The sequence below is a fragment of the Balaenoptera ricei genome, chromosome 13 (genome assembly GCF_028023285.1).
Source record: "Balaenoptera ricei isolate mBalRic1 chromosome 13, mBalRic1.hap2, whole genome shotgun sequence".
In the NCBI taxonomy this organism is placed as follows: domain Eukaryota; kingdom Metazoa; phylum Chordata; class Mammalia; order Artiodactyla; family Balaenopteridae; genus Balaenoptera; species Balaenoptera ricei.
Window position 1 is genome coordinate 91842901 of NC_082651.1, and position 24364 is coordinate 91867264.

Here is a 24364-nt window from a genome sequence, read left to right on the forward strand (position 1 = left end):
GCTTCTCTTTTCCTTGTAACCTCCACCGGTGGTCTCCTGTTCCATTTTACATGAAGACTAATCTCTTTACTTACATAATTTCTAAACGCTTATGAAGTATTTTTTGTGCAAGGCATGTTTCATAACTTAGTAAGATAAGAAATTGCAAAACATAACCTCATAATGTACAAAAGTGCAGTCCTTTCTCTGGGGCGATGATGAATTTTAGAAAGTGCTACTGTTGATCCTCAAATATGAGGTAAGATGTTTTACTGAACTGTAAAAGCAAGGCAATTGAAATTTGTTTTTAGAATTTTTGGCTTCATTCTTAATTCAGGATGTTTCCGTTGTTTTCATGGATTTATGGAATATTAGGGCTAAAAGGCACTTTAGAGGTAATGTTTGAAGTGCTTCACTTTAGAAAGTCACGCGTGAAAGACCGCGTAGCTGGTTAACAGGTGGATGCATTTCTGTTTCCCTTGTCTCCTGGTGCAGAGCACATTGCTCTGCTGTGCTACTTTACTGTCTTTACCTCACTCTTCCTTTTTAATTTATTCTTAATTCCATCCAATGAGGACTTGTCTTTTCCTCTTAGACTCTCCTTCTGTCATTTGTTAGTGATATTTTTTTACCTGCAGAATTATTTCTTCACTCTGGCTATTACCTGTCCTCTAGGTCGAGGCTGTCCAATATAGGAGCCACCAGCCACATGTGGCTATTTAAATTTTGAATAAAACTGATTAAAATTAAATAATCTTTAAGGTTTCTTTCTTCGTATCAGTGTCACATTTCAAGTGGTTAATACAGGTACATGTAGCTTAGTGGTTACTGTATTGGATAGCACAGTTAGAGAACATTTCTGTGATCACAGGAAGTTAGATTATAAGCTTTTTGAGGGCAAGGGACCATTTATGTGAGCATTAAGAACATAAAATATGGACTTTTGATAAGTATTTTAGAATGTGTGAATGAAAACATACCCATACCATCCTTTAGATTTTTTCCAAATTTTTTGTTTTGAATTTTTCTTTTCTTTTGAACCATTTTACGATCAAAGAGAAATCAGCAATTTGGTATTTTTTATTTACGTATTGTATATGATATGTATCACATACCACTTACCATACCATAAACAGGAATCTTGTAGGTTTAAGGTTATAGGGATACTTTTGCATCATGTTCCTTGTGTTGCCACTCATTGAGGTAATGTGTATTTTAAATACTTATGCTTTTTTTTTTTTTTTTTAATTTTAAGTTATGACGGTGAGTCCTTGATGATCATTCCTTGGCATGAACATAAACACCGAGATAAAGATTGGTGTGAGGAGTTGGAGTGCAGGTAAGAAAGAGCCAGCGTGAAAGCTCTTCATTTCTTTCTGGTATGGCTGAATAGAAGGCCCTGTGCAGGTGTGTTGGTGGATGGTCATTTATTTGATGGTGGCCCTGCTTGAGAGTTTGAGTGAAGTTTTTTTAAAAACTTGACTTTACTCAAGGTATGTTAAAAGTTCTTTTTTTTTTTTTTTAAATTAATTAATTAATTAATTAATTAATTTTTGGCTGTGTTGGGTCTTCGTTTCTCTGCGAGGGCTTTCTCTAGTTGTGGCAAGCGGGGGCCGCTCTTCATCGCGGTGCGCGGGCCTCTCACTGTCGCGGCCTCTCTTGTTGCGGAGCACAGGCTCCAGACGCGCAGGCTCAGTAGTTGTGGTCACGGGCCCAGTTGCTCCGCGGCATGTGGGATCTTCCCAGACCAGGGCTCGAACCCGTGTCCCCTGCATTGGCAGGCAGATTCTCAACCACTGAGCCACCAGGGAAGCCCTAAAAGTTCTTTTAATGGAAAAATGTTAAATGCTCCAAAGGAATTATTCTACAAGTGGTCCTTGTATAACAACTCTTTTCATTTTGGGGTATTCCTTTTTACTCTTTGACTTATACAGGTATATTTTTCGTAGTTGTTTTTGATATGTGTGCAGTTTTGTTCTTGTTTCAGTTTTAATTTTCACTTTTATAAGACTTAACCATGGAAAGCCTCAGAACATGGAGGCATCAGGTCCCACAGAAGGGGGTGGGAGATGAGGTGTGGGGCTGAAATTCCTGATGAGGAGCATTGGAATCCCTTTATCCTGCACTCCTCAAAGTCAGGTGAATACTCCCTGCTCATTTTACATTTGATATGAATCATCTTATGCCTTTGGATTTTTTAAAAACTGTGTGTATGAACTATCTGTCTGATAAATGTTAAATAAAAACCCTAACCAGTAGTATGATCATTGCAAGTGGAAAATTTTTTTAACTTTTTATTTTATATTGGAGTAGAGCCGATTAACAATGTTGTGATAGTTTCAGGTGCACAGCAAAGCAACTCAGCCATACACATACATGTATCCATTCTCCCCCAGACTCCCCTCCCAGCCAGGCTGCCACATAACAATGAGCAGAGTTCCCTGTGCTATACAGTAGGTCCTTGTTGGTTATCCTTTTTAAATATAGCAGTGTGTACATGTCAATCCCACCCTTCCTCCCCACTGTAACCATAAGTTCATTCTCTAAGTCTGTGAGTCTGTTATGTAAATATGTTCATTTGTATCCTTTCTTTTTAGATTCCACATATAATCATACGTTATTTCTCTTTCTGTGTCTGACTTACTTCACTCAGTATGACAATCTCTAGGTCCATCCATGTTGCTGCAAATGACATTATTTCATTCTTTTTTTATGGCTGAGTAATATTCCATTGTATATATGTACCACATCTTCTTTATCCATTCCTCTGTCGATGGACATTTAGGTTACTTCCATGTCTTGGCTATTGTAAACAGTGCTGCAATGAACACTGGGGTGCATGCATCCTTTTGGACCATGTTTTTCTCCAGATATGTGCCCAGGAATGGGATTACAGGGTCATATGGTAGCTCTATTTTTAGTGTTTTAAGGAACCTCCATACTGTTCTGCATAGTGGCTGTACCAATTTACCTTCTCACCAACGGTGTAGGAGAGCTCCCTTCTCTCCACACCCTCCTCAGCATTTACTGTTTGTGGATTTTTTGATGATAGCCATTTTGACTGGTGTGAGGTGATATATCAATGTAGTTTTGATTTGCATTTCTCTACTCGTTAGCGATGTTGAACATCTTTTCATGTGCCTCTTGGCCATCTCTATGTCTTCCTTGGAAAAATGTCTATTTAGATCTTCTGTCCATTTTTTGATTGGGTAGTTTGTTTTGATGAGATTAAGCCTCATGAGCTTTTTGTAGATTTTGGAGACTAATGTGTTCTTGGTCACATCATTTGCAAATATTTTCTCCCAATCTGTGGGTTGTCTTTTCATTTTGTTTATGGTTTCCTTTGCTGTGCAAAAGCTTTTGAGTTTAATTAGGTCCCATTTGTTTATTTTTGTTTTTATTTCCATTACTCTGGGAGACAGATCAGAAAAGATATTGCTGCGATTTATGTCAGAGAGTGTTCTGCCTATGTTTTCCTCTGGGAGTTTTATAGTGTCTGGTCTCACATTTAGGTCCTTAATCCACTTTTGAGCTTATTTTTGTGTATGGTGTTAAAGAATGATCTAATTTCGTTTTTTTACATGTAGCTGTCCAGTTTTCCCAGCACCATTTGTTGAAGAGACTGTCTTTCCACCACTGTATAGTCTTGCCTCCTCCATCATAGATTAATTGACCACAGGTGCCTGGGTTTATTTCTGGGCTTTCTACCCTGTTCCATTGATCTATAGTTCTATTTTTGTACCAGTACCGTACTATTTTGATGACTATAGCTTTGTAGTATAGTCTGAAGTCAGGGAGCCTGATTCCTCCAGCTCCATTTTTCTTTCTCAAGATTGCTTTGGCTATTTGGAGTATTTTGTGTCTCCATACAAATTTTAAGATTTTTTTGTTCTAGTTCTGTGAAGAATGCCATTGGTATTTTGATAAGAATTGCAGTGAATCTGTAGATTCCCTTGGGTAGTATAGTCATTTTGACAATATTTATTCTTCCATTCCAAGAACATGGTATATCTTTCCATCTGTTTGTGTCTTCTTCGATTTCTTTCATTAGCGTCTTATAGTTTTCGGAGTACAGGTCTTTTGTCTCCTTAGGTAGGTTTATTCCTGGGTATTTTATTCTTTTTGTTGCAATGGTAAATGAGAGTGTTTCCTTAATTTCTCTTTCTGATTTTTCATTGTTAGTGTATAGGAATGCAAGAGACTTCTGTGCGTTAATTTTGTAGCCTGCAGCTTTACCAAATTCATTGATGAGCTCTAGTAGTTTTCTGGCAGAGTTAGGGATTTCCTATGTATAGTATCATGTCATCTGCAAACAGTGACAGTTTAACTTCTTCTTTTCCAACTTGAATTCCTTTTATTTCTTTTTTCCTCTCATTGCCATAGTTAGGACTTCCAAAACTATGTTGAATAAAAGTCGTGAGAGTGGGCATCCTTGTCTTGTTCCTGATCTTAGAGGAAATGCTTTCAGCTTTTCACCATTTAGTATGATGCTAGCTGTAGGTTTGTCGTATATGGCCTTTATTACGTTGAGGTAGGTTCCCTCTGTGCCCACTTTCTGGAGAGTTTTTATTATAAATGGGTGTTGAATTTTGTCAAAAATCTTTTCTGCATCTATTGAGATGATCAGATGGTTTTTACTCTTCAATTTGTTGATGTGGTGTATAAGACTGATTGATTTGCAGATATTGAAAAATCCTTGCATCCCTGGGATAAATCCCACTTGATCATGGTGTATGATCCTTTTAATGTATTGTTGGATTTGAATTGCTAGTATTTTGTTGAGGATTTTTGCATCTATGTTCATCAGTGTTATTGACTTGTAATTTTCTTTTTTAGTGGTATCTTTGTCTGGTTTTTGTATCAGGATAATGGTGGCCTCATAGAATGTGTTTGGGAGCTTTCCTGCAAGTGAAATTTGGAAGCTTTCTTCATGTTGGCACTAATGTTGGCAGTTTCCCTTCATTTTGTATCTTTCACTTTTGATATCTGAGTTAATGGAATATGTAACTCTTAGTTACCTTTTACTCTCTGATGGCTTTTATTGTAATAGCAATTGAATGTCCTGCTGTGTTTTTGCTATTATTTGCTTTTAAAAAATTATTTTTTGAAATTTTTTATTAAAGTTGTATATAGTTGCAAATAGATTAAAGATTTAAAATTTTCTGCAAATCTTGTTTAAAAAAAAAAAAGCAACAACCAAAACCCATACTCCTTTGTTCCCCTTCCTTATATCCTGCTCTCCAGGAGTAACTACTTTCACTTCTTTTAAAGGATTGTTCTGATATTTACTCCAATCTCTGAGTAACATAATTGTATAGCTACCCCTTGAATTTTTTAGTTCTGGCCATTATCTGTGGACTTGCTTCAGTGCAAGATAATGGTTTAGTTTCTTTTTACTCCATATACTCTGTTCCTCCTTGAGTGTTTATGTGACCCCCTCTCCCCTTTAAAAATCTTCTATTGTCATTTCAGTAGAGTTTCAGGAAAAAGTGGAGCTTAATGCATGGTATGTATAAGCCCTATTTGACTAGAAGTCCACAATTGCCAGTTGTAATGAGAGATAGAAGATGGATATAAGTTGGAAAAGGTGGGAGGTTGATGCCAGTGGATACGGCGGAGGGAAGGTGTGTGATCCTGTTGCCCACAGTTCTCTCAGTTTAAGATGGTGCTTTTGACAGAGCAGCCCTGTTCCATTCACCTGATGCTTCCCAGTTCTCCTTAGCCTGTGCCTTTTTATGATTCTAACAAGGAGATGAAAGGATTAAGGGCATTTCTTCTCAGACCAAGCACAGCAAGCTAAGTTGTAAGCAAAACTTGCTGTGCTGGAACTCCTAAAACTATAAAAATGAAAAGCTAGGAAAAGTTTGACAGAAGAAAAGATGCTTTTGAAGATGATACAAACTTTCCCAGATCATTTCTTTTTTTAATCCATTTTATTGCCTCCCCCACCTCCCCCAACGATTACTCCCACCCTGTACCCCTATGTCTGGCAACCACCAGTCTGTTCTCTGTATCTATAAGGGTGGTTATAGGATATCTCTTGGCTTTTTCATTTACAGTTGACCCTTGAACAACGCAGGGGTTAGGGGTGCCGACCCTCTGTGAACTCAAAGGTTTGCCTATAATTTATAATCGGCCCTCCCTCCGTAGCCGTGGTTCCCCATCCGTCGATTCAGCCACCCACAGATGGCATAGTACTATGGTATTTATTATTTAAAAAAACCTGTATGTGAGTGAAGCCACACTGTTCAAACCCATGTTGTTCAAAGGTCTACTGTAATTAATTCTGTCCTCCGCTAGATTCAAGAACACTGAAGGAAGAAAAACATGCAGTCTGTGTACTCATGAAGTATATAACCTAGCAGGAAAGGTGCTGCTGCTCTAAATTACTAATGTGATGCGTGTTTTGAAAGAGAAGTGCAGGGGCCACTGGGAGCACATAGTAGGGAGATCTAAACTTGGTGCAGGTCAAGGAGGTTTTCCCTGGGAAGTGGTATGAAACCTGAGACTTGAAGGATGAATAGGATTTAGCTTAGCAGAGGGTGAGTTTGGCGAATGAGGGGAAGGAGTGTTCCAAGCAGAGGAAAGACTGTTTGAAAGGCGCAAGACGAGGTCCCCTTTAAGGACTGAAAATAAGACCTGGATTGTTGAAGTATACAGGACAAAAGTGACATTGGGATCAAGGTGAGGCTAGAATATTTTAAGGCAGATGACAAGCTACAAAAGGAGGCATGGGGATGATATAATCATGTTTCTGTTTTGTAAAAGACAACTGTATTACCTCGAGATAGCGTGAATTCAGTTTTGATCTTGTTGCATTTGAAATGCCTGAGAAACATCTAAGAGCATATAGAAGGATGATTTTGGAGCTTTCAAGTGAAGTCTGGGTTAGGCGTAAAAATATGGTGGTCAATTTATATTGTAGCATTGAAGGGGAGACCTAGAGAGAGTAGAGTGAGAAGACAGGAGAGCTGGAGAATTTGGAAGAGCTGTTATTTAATGGTCAGCTGGAGGAGGATATTCTAGCCAAGATGACTGAAAAGGAGCAGCCAGAAAGATGGGACATGTATAGCTTGACGGTATGGCACGACAGTATGACATGCTGGAACGAAAGACAAGCATGTTTCTAGAAGGAGAAAATGGTTAAATTCTGTGAAACAGTGCTGAGAGGGAAATAGATAAGGACTGAAAAAAGTATCAAAGGAACTCAAAGTTGCTTATGGGTATTTTTCCCCTGAAATGGGAAGATTTCAGGGGAAGGGATGTGACTTTTATGTGGCAGTGATGGGGAAGAATCACTGGTCAGAATGTTAATGACGGTTGTGAGTCTAGTTAAATAAAGGACTACCAATCGTAAGCACAGTAGGTTGTCTAAGTCATGTTGATTAAACACCCAAATATTTGTCAGCTTTGGGTGTGGTCATATATTATAACTGCTAGTAATTCCAATGAAAATAATACCTGTAAGTAAAAATTAAGCACCTGCTCCGGGCCAGACAGCGTTCTCTGCGTACTTTATCTATATTATTTTGAATATTCTTGCATGGTATTATTCCCATTTTTGATATGAGTAAAATGAATCTTAGACGAGTTTTAACTAATTTATGCAAGGTTTCACAGCTTTCAGTGATGGAATTGCACCTCAGTTCTGACTCTGAAGCCCACTGCCTTATAATAGTAATAATAATACCACTTGTCATTTACTGACTTACTTTAGATGAATGAATATCCCTAATGGAACACGGCCTTTTCCCCTATTTCTATCTGAAATATCTTACTTTAAGTTAATTTTTTTTTTTTTTTTAGTTCTTAACCATTGAAGGCAATTGGCCAGGATCGTCCTCGTAAAAGCTCCTCATAATTTGTGATCCCTGTGATGTTTTCCCTGGGTATCTTCCTCTTGATGTCGTTTCTTTTTCACTCTTGAAGGCACATAGTATAGAGTAGTTCCTTATTTTGCAAATTTCAGTGCATTACTATGTTGCTGATACCTACTAAAGTTATATTATCAACAAAAATAAGGCATATTTCCTCTTATTTTTATGAACGTGGAAAACAAGACTTCTTAATTTATATTTGGATCAGAATCACCTGAGGGTGTTTTTACTAAACTAGGCCTGGCTGGCATCACAGGTCATTGTGACTTAGTAGACCTGTGGCATTTACCCAGCCATGTGCATTTTAAAGCTACCCTGGGTGATTCTGATTTTATTTAATACTTATTTGATTGATTTGTGGCATAGTTTTTTTGATTTATTGTCTATTCTGATTTTTTTTAATTGGGAAAACTAATAGGAAACTAAATTAAGCATCCCCCAAATTTCCCATTTATCTTGTAAGTGCGCAGATACATACAGGAAAACACACACAAACACACCCACCCACGCATACGTGCATACATACTGCCAGTCTCAGTAACTGCTCTCTCCACATGTCTGTCTCTGTCTCCCTCTCTGTCTTTCACAAAATTATAATTTCCCCTAGCGTTTCAATCAGTTATTAATTGTTCTTTTTGTGCTTTGCAGAATGGTGATTGAGCCGAGTCTCCCAGATGAAAGTGAGTTCTTGTACGCTGCACAGCCTGAGTTGCTGAGGTTCAGGACATCCCAGCTTGCAGTAGAGAAGGTTATGGACTGGTATCAGAGCAGAGCGGAGGAAATAGAGCATTATGCTCTGCAGGTGAGGCCGGCAGTGCTGTGTCAGATCCTTCGCATTCAGTGCATGTTTTGGCTGCTGACAGCAGTGCCAGGGATTATGTATATATTGATAGTTTGCAAGGGACGAAATGAAAATTTTTTATTACTTTCATTCATTTATTCTTTGCTTCAGAAGCTTTTGTGGTATTTTTTTTTTTTTTTTGGATTCCTAAAGAGCAAATACATATAACAAAAGCTGTTCAAAACCTTTCTTTAAAATGTAAGCTGCAAAATATGTACATACTGATGCAGATTTTATATACATGCTTAATAGGCTTAATACCATTTTAAGTCAAAAGATTGTATCAACATAGAAATGCTTGATTATTCCCCTGTTATATTGCATGAATGCAGTGGATTGTTATTTTGCTTTCCAGGAACCCTGTTTGAGGGTCTGTTTCTAAGGCTTTCCTGAAGTCCAAGCCTGATTTCCCTCAGTTCCCATGTGCCTTTACTGAGATGTGTAACAGCTTCATCAGAGGGGGGTGCAGAAGAGAGAGATGAGGGTTGTACTGTAGCTTAGGAGATCTAAATAGGAATCTGGACTCTTCTGCTAATAGACCTGGTGACTCTGGACCTGCTACCTACCTTATCTGTACCTTGGTTTTTTTCAGGGGGTGAGTTCTTACACTGGCGTCAGTGATAACAAATAAAATGTACAGGAGAGAACATTAAAAATTCTTGCAATTGAGTTCTCTGCAAATGTAAGCAAAAGTTGTCTTCATCCTAGAGAACAGAAGTTGGCAATTGGGAGCAAAGAACGGCAGAATGGCCTTTGAAATCTCATTCAGCTCTATGGCTATACCACCCTGAACACGCCCTATCTCACCTGAAATCTCATTCAGGGTCTGGCCAGTGGGTGTCTTTTTCATTCTACTTGCAGTTTTGGCTTTGGGCTTCCTGTCCTACCATCAGTTTTTCATTTGTCAGGAAGGGTGATTTCAGAAGGTCTGATGAACAGCTGTATTGCAGGAAGGAATAAACCCCCTTGTTTAAATTTCTGCTTAGTGTATCTGGCACAACCCTGTGTCTCCATTTGATAGCCTTCTTGAATTTCTGCTTAATCTAATTCCTATTTTTAGTATTCATAGAATTGACGAATTATTTGCTGGAGCTGATGGGAATATTATAGATCAAACTTTTTAGAGGATGGCCAAGAATATTTATAATTGACTTTTCAGGTTTTTGAAGATGGCTAAGGACATTTGAAAATGTTTAGAATTCTAAGATACCAGAACGAAAAGAATCTCTGGAGGGGATCCAGTCTAATTCTCTGTGTTATAGATAGACAAACTAAGGTCCACAGGAAAGAAAGTGAACAGCTTGCTCAGGGACACACAGTAGCAGAGCCAGACAACATACAGGTCTCTGCATAGTTTTTCTTATAGAGTCCATATAAAAATGGACAATTACACAAATCTTAATGACTGAAAGCAAGATAAATTAATCCAAAAAAGTGGAGCTCAGTTCTCAGACCCATTGTATTTTTTCTGTAGCAAATATTTTGTAATACTTCCTTATTATCCTGATGTGAAAATCATGGACATGCCTTATTTGCAGAAATAGTTTCCAAAAAATTAATATAATGACTTAACTGTGATATATGGGATAAATAAAATATGTAAACGCGTGGTCATGAGTACACTAAAAAAGTGACTAAAGTCAGTGAGAAATCACTTTGAACAAGATAGCTGACATTGCAGACAGATTGAGGTGTATTGAGTTAAACACCACAGATTGCTGTCTGGGGCGTGAACGACTCATGGTGAATATTTTTTCAGGGTGATGGAAGGTAGGCAGGGATTAGCACAAGGTGGTTGTGTGGGACTGCCCTGCACACGGTGGAATGTCTGTCATCCCTGGCTTCCACCCTTGAATGTTAGTAAGTTCCACTAACACTTGGGAAAGACAGAAATGCTTCCTCAGATTTTCGGAGCGCCTCCTGGTGGACAGTTCTGCTCCCATTGAGAACTGTAGTCTTAGACCAGTATCACGCATCTGCAAATGACCCGTTCATATCAGTCACGTTAAGCAAAGGCATTATTACTTTGCTGATTCAGGAGAAACTCACCTGTAAATAATTGATGAAGAAAGCTCTTAAGTGAGTCAAAAAGGTGCATTTTTGGTAGTTTGTACAGGCAAATGTAGGTTGTGTACTGTGTAGCAGACATCTTTTAAGATGGATGGCATCATTTGATTTACAGGAGTTTACAAACACATGTAGTTTACTATTGTCTCTGGCTAACAAGAGAAGGGATTCTGTTTGGATCAGTTTTGTCTGAGCACTTCGTGGTTTTTAGCTGAACTTCTAGATATAACACTTGTTATTTCTTGCCTTTTTGATAGTAGCCATTGTAATGAGCATGAGGTGATATCTCATTGTGCTTTTGATTTGCATTTTCCTAATTATTAGTGATTTTGGACATCTTTTCATATGCCTGTTGGCCCTTTGTATGTCTTCTTTGGAAAAATGTCTATTCAGCTCCTCTGCCTATATTTTTTATTTTTTGAATTTTTGAATTTTATTTTATTTATTTTTTATACAGCAGGTTCTTATTACTTATCTATTTTATACATATTAGTGTATACATGTCAATCCCAATCTCCCAGTTCATCCCACCCCCACCTCCCCTGCCACTTCCCCCCCCTTGGTGTCTATACGTTTGTTCTCTACATCTGTGTCTCTATTTCTGCCCTGCAGACCGGTTCATCTGTACCATTTTTCTAGGTTCCACATATATGCGTTAATATATGATATTTGTTTTTCTCTTTCTGACTTACTTCATTCTATATGGTAGTCTCTAGATCCATCCACGTCTCTACAAATGACCCGATTTCATTCCTTTTTATGGCTGAGTAATATTCCATTTTATATATGTACCACATCTTTATCCATTCCTCTGTCGATGGGCATTTAGGTTGCTTCCATGACCTGGCTATTGTAAATATTGCTGCAGTGAACATTGGGGTGCATGTGTCTTTTTGAATTATGGTTTTCTCTGGGTATATGCCCAGTAGTGGGATTGCTGGTTCATATGGTAATTCTATTTTTAGCTTTTTAAGGAACCTCCATACTGTTCTCCATAGTGGCTGTATCAATTTACATTCCCACCAACAGTGCAAGAGGGTTCCTGCATTCTTATTTATTTCACACTTAGCTGATGTACAGTATATGAGAAAACATCATTCTAAGGCCCTGTGATAAAAGAGATGAGGAAGAGAGCATTATGACTTCTGCCCTAAGACACTGAATTTTATGGGAGTGGCAAGCATTCAAGTCATATACTATTATATTAAACATAACTTTTTAAGTTCTATAATAAAGGTACAAAGAGAAATGTTGGTAGAAGACTAAGGAAAGGACAGATAATCTGACAAATAACAGGCGAAAGCATTTATGGAGAAGTATTGAAAATAGGTGTTGATGATAATGATTATGATAGCAATTAATAGTCCATGCAGTGCTCATATCCTGTCATGCACTGTTATAGGTACTTTACATATGTGATTTCCTTTAATCCTTGTCACCCTAGGAGATTAGTGCTTTCCTATTCCCATCATATATACTCACACTGAGGCATGAAAATGTTAAAAAAAGAAAAAGTCATTCACGGTCACAGACCTAGCATGTAAGGGTGCTAGGATTTGAACCCAAGTAGACTGGATCCAGAGTCCCTGTTCGTAAGCTCAACTAGGGGTAGACAGAGGAATGTGCACTTTTTCTTATGCCGAAGTCATGCAGAGAGTCAGTAAGATTCTTCAGTGCTGAGTCACCTCCAATTTCCAAAGACAGTGGAGACAGTGGCAGAACACATAGGGCACATTGGGAGGAAGCTGCCTCGGGCACTCATGGTTACATTTTGCCAGTTCCAGGAACTCAAATATGACAGAGAGAAAAGAGAAGAACGATATTTTCAAACTTTCCCTTGTGAGTAGATAAAGAAGACCTACAAAGTGTGATTAGATAGGTAGCCTTTTCCTAAAATCTCTTGTCTAATTTTTAACATGGTATATTCAGTATACAGTTAGAAATGTACTTCTCTGTCTGTTCAAGACATTTCAGTCTTGGGAGTCTCCTTTTAATAAGAGGACATACTCACATGTGTATCACCAAATGATAACACCTATTAACTTCTTCATAGAAATGAGTTGGCCTAAGGCCAGAATGTAGCAAGGGACCATCAGATAGGTTATCTGCAGTTGCAGAAGCTCCAAGAACAAAAAGACGGGTTGTAGAAGCCTCCAAAAACTTTTCACATGCCCGAAGGAAAGAACATGAGCTTTGAAGACAGAGATACATGCTTAGAATATAGGAGTACCTTTATCACACTAGCTTCAGGTTACTCAAGCGTGACAGTAAGTGATAAAAAGATAACCTATTGCACGATAATATTTGAGATCCTCCTGTCCTTACCTGACTCTTTAGAAGGAAAAGTAAGTGGGAGCAGTTCAGAAATCACTTTACTCAATGGAACCTGGGTAGTCAGCGTACCACAAAGGAAAAAAAAACACCTCAATCATAATCAAAAGCAAGGTTTGTCAGTGCTTCCTTTTGTTAGTAAAGTTTTACTGGGACACAACCACACCCATTCATTTAAGTATGGCCTGTGCTGATTTTCTGTTACAGTGGCAGAGTTGAACAACTGTGACAGGGCTCATAAGTCTAAAATATTCACTGTCTGGCTCTTTAGAAAACTTTGCATCCCCTGCTCTGAAAAAATCTAGAATAGCTATGTTGCCTCACACAATACATTAAGCATTGGAATCAGCAAATGGGAGCCCATAAGCCCCTATGAATTGTTTTATGACCATAGGACATATGAAAAAAGCGAAATGCATTTCTGAAATTCCTCACTGACAACAACTCTGAAGCCGTATACGATTTCTAGGTTCTTTTTCTTTTCTTTTCTTTTTTTCTAACATCTTTATTGGAGTATAATTGCTTTACAATGGTGTGTTAGTTTCTGCTTTATAACAAAGTGAATCAGTTATACAAAACATATGTTCCCATATCTCTTCCCTCTTGTGTCTCCCTCCCTCCCACCCTCCCTATCCCACCCCTCTAGGTCACAAAGCACAGAGCTGATCTCCCTGTGCTATGTGGTTGCTTCCCACTAGCTATCTATTTTACGTTTGGTAGTGTATATATGTCCGTGGCACTCTCTCACTTTGTCACAGCTTACCCTTCCCCCTCCCCATATCCTCAAGTCCATTCTCTAGTAGGTCTGTGTCTTTATTCCCATCTTGCCCCTAGGTTCTTCATGACCTTTTTTTTTTTTTTTTCTTAGATTCCGTATATATGTGTTAGCATACGGTATTTCTTTTTCTCCTTCTGACTTACTTCACTCTGTATGACAGACTCTAGGTCCATCCACCTCACTACAAATACCTCCATTTCATTTCTTTTTATGGCTGAGTAATATTCCATTGTGTATATGTGCCACATCTTCTTTATCCATTCAACTGTCGATGGACACTTAGGTTGCTTCCATGTCCTGGCTATTGTAAATAGAGCTGCAATGAACATTTTGGTACATGACTCTTTTTGAATTATGGTTTTCTCAGGGTATATGCCCAGTAGTGGGATTGCTGGGTCGTATGGTAGTTCTGTTTTTAGTGTTTTAAGGAACCTTCATACTCTTCTCCATAGTGGCTGTATCAATTTACATTACCACCAACAGTGCAAGAGTGTTCCCTTTTCTCCACACCCTCTCCAGCATTTATTGTTTGTAGATTTTTTGATGATGGCCATTCTGACCGGTGTGTGATGATATCTCATTGTAGTTTTGATTTGTATTTCTCTAATGATTAATGATGTTGAGCATTCTTTCATGTGTTTGTTGGCAATCTGTATATCTTCTTTGGAGAACTGTCTATTTAGGTCTTCTGCCCAATTTTGGATTGGGTTGTTTGGTTTTTTGATATGGAGCTGCATGAGCTGCTTGTAAATTTTGGAGATTAATCCTTTGTCAGTTGCTTCATTTGCAAATATTTTCTCCCATTCTGAGGGTTGTCTTTTCGTCTTGTTTATGGTTTCCTTTGCTGTGCAAAAGCTTTTAAGTTTCATTAGGTCCCATTTGTTTATTTTTGTTTTTATTTCCATTTCTCTAGGAGGTGGGTCAAAAAGGATCTTGCTGTGATTTATGTCATAGAGCGTTCTGCCTATGTTTTCCCCTAAGAATTTTGTAGTGTCTGGCCTTAGATTTAGGTTTTTAATTCATTTTGAGTTTATTTTTGTGTATGTTGTTGGGGAGTGTTCTAATTTCATTCTTTCACATGTAGTTGTCCAGTTTTCCCAGCACCACTTATTGAAGAGGCTGTCTTTTCTCCATTGTATATTCTTACCTCCTTCATCAAAAATAAGGTGACCATATGTGCGTGGGTTTATCTCTGGATTTTCTATTCTGTTCCATTGATCTATAATTCTGTTTTTTTGCCAGTACCATACTGTCTTGATTACTGTAGCTTTGTAGTATAGTCTGAAGTCTGGGAGCCTGCTTCTTCCAGCTCCGTTTTTCTTTCTCAAGATTGCTTTGGCTATTCGGGGTGTTTTGTGTTTCTCTGCCTATATTTTAATTGGGTATTTGTTTTTTGTGTTGTTGATCTGTGTGAGTTCTTTATATATTTTGGATATTAACCCTTTATCAGATACATGATTTTCAAATATCCTCTTCCATTTGGTAGTTTGTATTTTCATTTTGTCGATGGTTCCCTTTGTTGCACAGAGGCTTTTTAGTTTGATATAGTCCCACTTGTTTATCTTTGCTTTTGTTTCCCTTGCCTGAGGAGACAGATCCAGAAAGATATTGCTAGAATAATGTCAAAGAGTGTACTGCCTATGTTTTCTTCTAGGAGTCTTAGGGTTTCAGGTCTTCCATTCAAGTCTTTAATCTGTTTTGAATTGATTTTTGTGTATGATGTGAAATAGTGGTCTAGTTTCATTCTTTTGCATGTGGCTGTCCAGTTCTTCCAACACCATTTATTGGAGGGACTGTCCTCTCTCCATTGTGTCTTCTTTGCTCCTTTGCCAGAAATTAGTTGTCCATATATATGTGGGTTTATTTTTAGACTCTTAATTCTGTTTTATTGATCTATGTGTCTGGTTTTCTGCCAATACCAGTTTTAGTGTTTAATGACTGAAATTTGGGTTACAAAATATTTATTCAGGTTTTTAAAAAATAGCACTAACAAAAAGAAAAAGGCCTATACTGGAATGCAAAATGAGTTATCATTTTTTACACTTATCTTTTTTCTTTATTTTATTAATACTTTATTTTTTAGAGGAGCTTTAGGTTTATAGAAAAATTGAGTAGAAAGTACAGAGTTCCCATATAGTCCCCTCACTTTCTGTCCTACCCACTAGTTATCCCTATTATTAACATCTTGCATTTGAGTGGTATGTTAGTTACAATTGATGAATCAAGATGTCTTTCAGTGGGCAAATGGATAAATAAACAGTGGTACATCCACACAATGGAATATTACTCAACTCTAAAGAAGAAATGAGCAATCAAACCATGAAAAGGTGCGGAGGAACCTTAAATGTGTATTACTAACTTAACGAAACCAGTCTGAAAATGCCATATACTGTTTGATTCCCATTATGTGACATTCTGGAAAAGGAAAAATGATGGAAACAGTAAAAAGATCAGTGATTGCCAGGGGTTGCTGGTAGAGGGATGAATAGATGGAACACAGAGAATTTTTAAGGCAGTGAGAATACTCTGTATGATACCATAATGATGGATACCTGTCAGTCTACTTTGGTCTAAACACACAGAAAGTAAACACCAGGAGTGAACCCTAATGTAAACTGTGAACACTGAGTGATCATGGTGTGTCAGTATAGGTTCATTGATTGTAACAAAGGTGCTACCCTGCTGGGGGATGTTGGTAACAGGGGAGGCTGTGCATGTGTGGGGACTGGGGGGATGTGGGGAATCTCTGTACTTTCTGCTCATTTTTGCTGTCAACCTAAAACTGCTCTAAAAAAGAAAGTCTGTTAAAAATAAAAACAAAGTTAGCACTTTCTGAAATATAATTTTTTAAGTCTAATTATAATTCCTAGACATCTTGATTTCTGTTTTAGTAATCAAGAATAGTTATAAAGATTTGCTGTGCACCTGAAACTATCACAAAATTGTTAACCGGCTGTACCCCAATATAAAATAAAAAGTTAAAAAAAATGAATAATTATAAAGAAAGGAAAGTGATTTGGGGGTGCTTTATTTAGTTGGCTGTATACGCTTTCATCTCTGATTTATTTAAAAACACTTATAATAGGGGTATTGTTCTTTAGCTTCATTTTATGTATTGCTGTTTCATGTGGCTTATGCGATAATCAAAGTGGTATCTGACATAGTTTTATCTTTTTCATTTTTACAGGTTAAACTGATGTAGTACTACTTCTTCCTTAGCGCCTATAAATGGCTTTTGGAAATCTTGTTTGTTGGTTTAGGAAAATGTGTACATATAGTGGTGAAATTTATCTATTGGGCGCTTGGGGTATGTGATATAATTCTGTAAGTTGTAACAGAACCTACTTTAAGGTGTCAGTAATTTGCTTTTCAAACATTTTTACTTCAGTGATTATTTTGGAAAGCAACAACGTCAAAGTTGATATTAGAAACACAGATCTGGATTGCAAAATTGGTTGAGTGTGTTACAAATTGCTAATGTGCTATGTGTTCAAACTATTGCACAAAGTTGTGTTTTACATATCAAGTTTCTTCATACTTTCTGAGATTTTCTGAGTTTTTAAGAACTTGGTATACAGGTAGACGTGGCTTTTCCGACATTAATTGTCCTTTTGTTAAGGTATTGCCGGATCCCTTCCCTTTTGCCTCATGCCTTATCTACCTGTAGTTTTCCCTCTTATTTTTATTTGCGCCACTCTTTTCAACTGAACATGCAGTTCTTCTTTTTTCACCTCTTCACCTGTTAATCCCTGAGTCCTGGAAGGGCTTTGGGTGGATCTGTGATATCGCTTGGCATTTTTTCGTTGTGCTGCGTGACTGTTTCCTCTCCCCTTTTCCTCCTTTCCTCGCACCAACGCTTCCCTCATCATTCTCAGCAGTGATTTTGCTTTGTATTTCATGGGGAAAGTTGAGAAATCACTTCCATTTGCCCTACTCTTTCCAGCTTTCCCACAGGAGAGGTCTCTCTTGCATTCTCCTGAACTGGGGGTTAAGGCCATGTTAGATGATTTTGCTGTCAATCAGAATATGTCCATTTTATAAATCTGATCAAGTGATGGGAGTGAAATTGCTGTGTATTGAGCATCTGCAGAAAGATTATTCTTTGTTTTGTTGTAAGGGAGGTCTAAATAGTTGAATTGGGACAGAGAAGGTTGAATTAATCAGAGTTAATCGTTCAGCAAGAGTTTATTGAATGTCGTCTATAGGGAGGACTTGTGGAAGGAGAGGTACTGCACAGGACTATGGAAGCCAAGCATTCTTTTTGGGGCAGAGTGGTATAGTGAAAATAGGTTAATTTCACATTATCACTACCTAGCTATGTTTTTTCTTTCTTGCTTGTTAATGTTCTGAGAATTAAATAGACAAATATATGTAAACTGCTCAGTAAACTGTAATGCTCTACGAATTGAAGATGGTTGTCTTTCTTTTATTTTTATTTTCAGTATTTCTTGGTGATTATTTGATTCTTTTGGGACAGTTTGGTGCTGATATATTTCATAAAGAAGTCTGATGTTTTTGTACTGAATAAAAAAGTATGTAGTAATGCAGTTTTATATAAAATGATTATAAGGATTATTGCTAGATTCTATACTAGAGGCTTTTACTTTAGAATATATGGAAAAGAAAGATATAATACTCACAGACTTACTGTTGCCTTTCCATTTTAGGTTGACTGTGCATTGTCACTTATTCGACTTGGAATGGAGCGGAATATTCCTGGTTTGCTGGTTCTCTGTGATAATTTGGTTACTCTGGAAGCATTGGTTTATGAAGCAGGGTGTGATTTAACCCTAACCTTGAAAGAACTCCAGCAGATGAAAGACATTGAAAAACTAAGATTACTGATGAGTAGTGTAGGTTTTATTTTAAAACTTTCTTTTTAACTATTCTATATGTAGTTTGATTAATATGTGTCTCAAAGCCAAAGATGTAGTGTCCTTCAAACCAGAGAACTTAGTCAATAAAGGAAGGTTTCTTGACTTAAAAAAAAATAAATCAAGTTTTATGAATAAATTACTGAAGGCATCCAAAACCATTTTGGCTGGTTTTGTACCTTCTTTGCCCTGCATTCATACTTATCTGTACATGACTTTCTTCCCCCCTTCTAGCGAGGCGTATTTAAATTAGCTGTCATTCTCGTAATCATGTTTCTAATCCTTCACTTTGTTAAAATTCCCAACTACTTGTATATTCAGATGATTGGCTGGGTGGTTGTATGAAGAAAACATCTTGGCTTCAGGGTTTGTATGTGTAGGAGAATTTGCCCGGCCGTTCTTAGATTTTTGGGGGGGTCACTCGGGGGAGAAAGTACAGTCTCCAAAGTTAGGAACCGATTTCTACTGGCCCACTTTTCCTCTCTTTCTCGTGCCTCTCACCATCTTTTTTCCTCGTATCAATCCCCCTTTTCTCTTTCCCTCTGTCCCCACCTTCCTTTTCTCTTACTAATTTCTTTTCCCTGTGATCCACCAGTGAAAATTGAGTTGTGTTGCATGCAAGATGCCTCTTAAGAGATTCAGGTGTTGTATCTCCTGGGATAAAGAAGAGAAGGGATTGTATAATTTCAGGGATAATGAGTAAGATTATGTGTGTCATTTGGAGTTTCGTGAAGGTGGATGTGAAGGGGTAAAACAAACAGAAGAAGAGGAAAAGGGTGGAAGAGAATCTGGGATTTCTCAAGTGGCTCCTTTCTAGAGCTTCTTTGTGCGTATCTCTCTCTGTCCTTTTCTCTTTCACACTCTCTGTCGGCCTATTCCCCGCCCCGACTCTTTTTACACATACACATACACACACTTTGGGGATAGAATCTCTCTTTGCTCTGGAAGACCTCAGGGCTGAGCAGCTGCAGCAGCGTGTTTGTCTTCCAGAGCTGGGCTTAGGTTGTCGGGGCCCCCAGGGTGGTCGTGGTGCTAAAGAGATGGGCCACAGCGCTCTTGCTGCCGTTGGCTCTACCAGCCCCAGGCAGAAGGTGATTCTCCTGCTGCCTCTCAGTCTCCTTGTGAGGCGTGAATTGGAAAGTTTTAGAAAGTGTGGGGCTTTCATTGTTTCACATGAGTCTGATTATCCTTGAGCTTTAACTTGTCTGTTATTATCAGGTATTTAATTTAACGTATGTTTGTTTTGGTGAATTACATTTTCAGTGTTCTGAGGACAATTATGTGACAAGTGCCTACCAATGGATGGTTCCCTTTCTTCATCGTTGTGAGAAACAGTCTCCTGGTGTGGCTAATGAGCTATTAAAGGAATATTTAGTAACTTTAGCTAAAGGAGACTTAAAATTTCCCCTGAAGATATTTCAGCATTCCAAGCCTGATGTAAGTAGAAAGTTTAACATCTTAAAAAATCTCTGTACTTTTTCCCCTACAGAATTAGGTTTTACTTACAAATTTTTTAACACTAGGCTTTGCAAGTAATTTCTCTTTAAACGGAAGAAGTGGTTATCATTTTATTCTTTAAAAATGTTTTAGCAGTTTAGTCCAAAAATTTTTTGGAAGTTTTTAAGATTGTGTTTACCTTGATTGATTTACTCCAAAGTTTGTTGACTCTTTACTACATTGTGGAAACTGGCAATACCAAAAAGACTAATAATTGAAAGGTATTGAATTCTTACTATAGGCAGGCACTTTACAAGTGTTAACTCATTTAATCCTTGTAACAATCCTATGATGTAGATATTTTGATTATATTACTATTACAGGAAAAGAAAATCGTGATACAATTACAAAATGATTACCACCATAGCTTTATCCAGTAACTGCATCATGTCACGTGATTACCATTTCTTTTTTGCCATGAGAACATTTAAAATCTACTCTCTTAGCAACTTTCAGGTATACAATATAGTACTATTGTTATCAAGTCCAAGCTCGTTCTGCTCACCACATGACAGGCTGATACATTGGGAGACAAGGTGTTGGAACAAGGAATAATGACTTTATTCGGAAAAGCCAGCAGACTGAGAAGATGGCAGACTAATGTCTCAAAGAACCATCTTCCCCCAGTCAGAATTTAGGCTTTTTTAATAAAAGAAAAGGGATGGGAGGGGGTGTGGTTGGTTGTTGCAAACTTCTTGGTGCAGAAATCCTTGTTCTTGTAACTGTTCATGTAGGTCAGGTCATGGTCAGGTCACGATGTTCCTGTAAACCTCCAACAAAATAAATGTTATTCTCTGTTCTGCAAAAAAAAAAAAAAAAAAAAAAAAAGAAAATCGTGATACAGAGTGGTTAGGCAATTGCCCGGGGTCACAGTAAGGAGTGGAACCTTGGGTTCAAACATAGGTTTTTTAGTTTCCCAGCTGTGTTCTTAACCATTATGCTTTAATGTAACACCAATAGAAGAAGAAGAAAAAACTTCTACCCCTGAGGACCTTCAAAATATTTATTAAAATTTTTAGAATCCCATAAGAAGATCTTATAATTATTCTTAATAACTTTTATATTTGCTTAAGACTGACCTATCTATCTATCTATCTATCTATCATCTATCTATCTTTTTTATAGAAATCAAATAGTTGTTCAGATTTACTGGTGATAAATCGTTTTGTTAAGTGCGGGTTACTTTTGAAATGTAAATAACCTCTTAATTTAACCATAAATCAAATATACTGTTTCAAGGGATAGTGGCTCCCTTTCCTTTGGAGGGGACGCAAGCAGTATGGCGTAGTCACTCGAGGCACTGACTTTGTAGTGAGAGTTAAAGCATTAGGTTGGGATTCAAGCAGAGCATTGAAGGCCCCTTCTAATCCTAAATTCTAATTGAACGTACTCCTTGTACTAGCTTTTGTTAGCAATTTGATGTCCTCTGAGGTATATGGTCATAGACCATTATAATCAAGATGAAAAGGAAAGCATTGCTTAGTTAATCTCACACATTTTTTGGTTTCTGGAAGGGCTGTCTGTCAGAAATATCTGTGTTCATTGGCTATTTAAAGTTTTCCATCTTCTCATAAGCAGTTTCCATTTGGTATTCTGATTTTAAATTTGGGGTGGTTTACTATGAGCCGAGGGTGGGTTGCTTATGACAGCAGAATGCTATGTGAGAAGCAGGATGGGTTGAATATGAATGTTTTATGAGGAAGAAAGAAGTGACTTTAAATTCTTTCCAGCAATCTTGTTTGCGATCCTTCTTCCTTACAGAGTCTTGTAAATCCTTTGTATATAGTCAGCTTTTTGTTGTTTTTACTTGGCAATTTAGCATGTGCCTTTTGAATAAAATATATAGCCATTTGCCTTTCTTGAAATATGTCAAAATCAAAGCAGAGAATAATGGTGTTGCTGGGCTCTTCCTTTCCAATCCACCCTCTCTATTTCTATCGATGTTATCTTTCCACAGCACAAATTTGATCATGTCATGATCTACAGAAAATCTCTGGTGGCCTACCATTGCCCGCAGGGTAAATGTTGGGCTCTCTTAAGTGGCGTGGAAGGTTCTTTGCGGTCTGCTTCTAGTCTACCTCTTCAGCCTCATTTCCTTTCATGAATGCACTGGTTTACCCACACTAACTTTTCACCTCTTCACCCTGTCAGGTTCTTTCATGCCTTTTTGTGTTCTGTGAGCCTATTTCCTTTGCTTGTGGTAATCGGGCCCCTTTCCTTCATTTAACAAATACCTGCCTACCCTTCAGAATCCTGCTGTCCAAGACTCCCTCTGCTGTGAAACCTCTGGGGACTTACCTGTGCTAGGGTGGGCCTTGTAGCTGCCTCTAGAATAACGCATATCTCACTGTGCTGTCATTGCTTGTTCAAGTTTGTCTCTCCCTCTCTTTGTTTCCTGGGTCTGTCCTCTGTGTCTCCGGTGTCTCTGTACTGCCAGGGACTAGCCCAGTGCCTTGTAGAGAGCAAGTGCTCAGTGCATTTTGGCAGGGCAAATGAAGGCATGAATGATTAACTCTGGGTTTCATTATGATGCTTTAGATCACTTGATTACATTTATTTGCTGTGCTAGGATTGTCCTTGGAGCATTGTTTTTATTTTATTTTCCTTGACTGTTCGCAAAAAGAATTTACCTTGGATCTGCCATGAATCATGCGCAAGGTATTTTTAGTGCTATAAAAGGAGCCGTGATTTCTGTATCCAACAGCTTAGGTTAAGGTATGCTGCATTAACAAATGACCCTGCAATCTAAGTAGTTGACAACAGCAAACGTTCATTTCTCACAAGTGTCATGTAGGCTGTGGTTGGGCTTCTGCTGTGTTCCATGTCTTGTTCATTCCAGGACTCAGGCTGAAAGAACAGTTCCCTTTTCTGACTTGTGGCGCAGGAAAAAGAACAAAGCAGAACCACACAGTGGCTCTTAAAGCTTAGCTCCCAGTACCTCAAATTACTCCCTCTCACATTTCACAGGCTGAAGGCTCTGTGGCCACACCTGGTGTTAATGGGGCAGGGAAGAACAATCCTCTACTAGAAAGGGGGGAGCGAATAATGGGAACAATAAGACAAATTCAGATTTGTCTTTTCAACTATCTCATGTGTTTCAAACTCTTCCTCTCTTTTATAACATCCTGATTTTAAGCACTCATTTCTGATTTTAAGCCATTACTCTTTGCTTGAATCCCTCTTTGGGAAGTGAAACTTGTGACGTAACTTGGGCAAGTCTGGATAGAGATGACTTGGGAATAAAATATTCTACCTTCTCGTATCATTTTCTGTCTTTTATACTTTTTTTTTTAAATGCATTTGTGCATCAGAACTATATGGATTAAAAAGAAAACAATTTTCTAGGCCCAACCCAGATATAATAGATTAGAATTTGGGGGAATATGGAATATGCCACTCTTGTTTTTGCTGTTCCCACCATTCTCGTATGGTGAAGGTCACTTTAATCTGATCTGATATTGAGCTGTTTCAGGTTTCAAAAAGACTGTCCTATTTCCAGTTCTCCCATATTCCTAGGGTATGATCCTTTGGGGGTCCAAATTAGAAGTATTGGATACTTACTAGGCCCTTCTGCTTGTAGATACCAGACTGTATTCCAGTAATGGGGACAAATGGGAAAGTCTCCTTAACACTGTAAACTCTCAGCTGCAATTTCCTGTTGGCCTACTTTGGGCCCACACTCCTTAGGAAATTGAAAAGTGCCTCCAGGACTGTGCTGTTCAGTACGGTAGCCACTAGCCATGTGTGGTTATATAAATTAAAATATAAAATTGAAAACTGTTACCCAGTCTCACTAGTTTTCTATGCTATTCCCAGTATTTTACAATTACAAACAGTACTACAACGAGTAACCTGTTTATATTTATTTTGTACTATTGGCATATCTTCAGGGTATATTCCTGCAAGGGGATTCCAGGCTCTGAAGGGAGGTTTGTGTTGGTATTTACCACATTTCTCTCCAGACAGGTTGTTTCAATTTACATTTCCACCAGCACTGTGTGAGCATGGCTGTTTCTCCACAACTCTGCAGACATAATTTGTTGTCATATTTAAAACATTTTGCCACCGTGATAGGTGAAAAATTACATTTCAGTGTTGTTTTAATTTGTACTTCTCTAAA

General features: G+C 38.0%; 1 protein-coding gene across 5 annotated transcripts in view; it reads left to right on the plus strand.

Annotated features, from left to right (window-relative positions):
* Positions 1–24364, plus strand: part of NBAS (NBAS subunit of NRZ tethering complex) — a 341753-nt gene that overhangs the window by 127404 nt on the left and 189985 nt on the right. For 4 of the 5 annotated variants that reach the window (XM_059942180.1, XM_059942181.1, XM_059942183.1 and 1 more), the window contains 4 exons: positions 1235–1318; positions 8505–8658; positions 18541–18726; positions 20011–20184. In XM_059942180.1, coding sequence (XP_059798163.1) covers positions 1235–1318; positions 8505–8658; positions 18541–18726; positions 20011–20184 — 598 coding nt within the window. The remainder of the gene's footprint in view (positions 1–1234; positions 1319–8504; positions 8659–18540; positions 18727–20010; positions 20185–24364) is intronic. The other variant, XM_059942182.1, reaches the window with a different exon arrangement.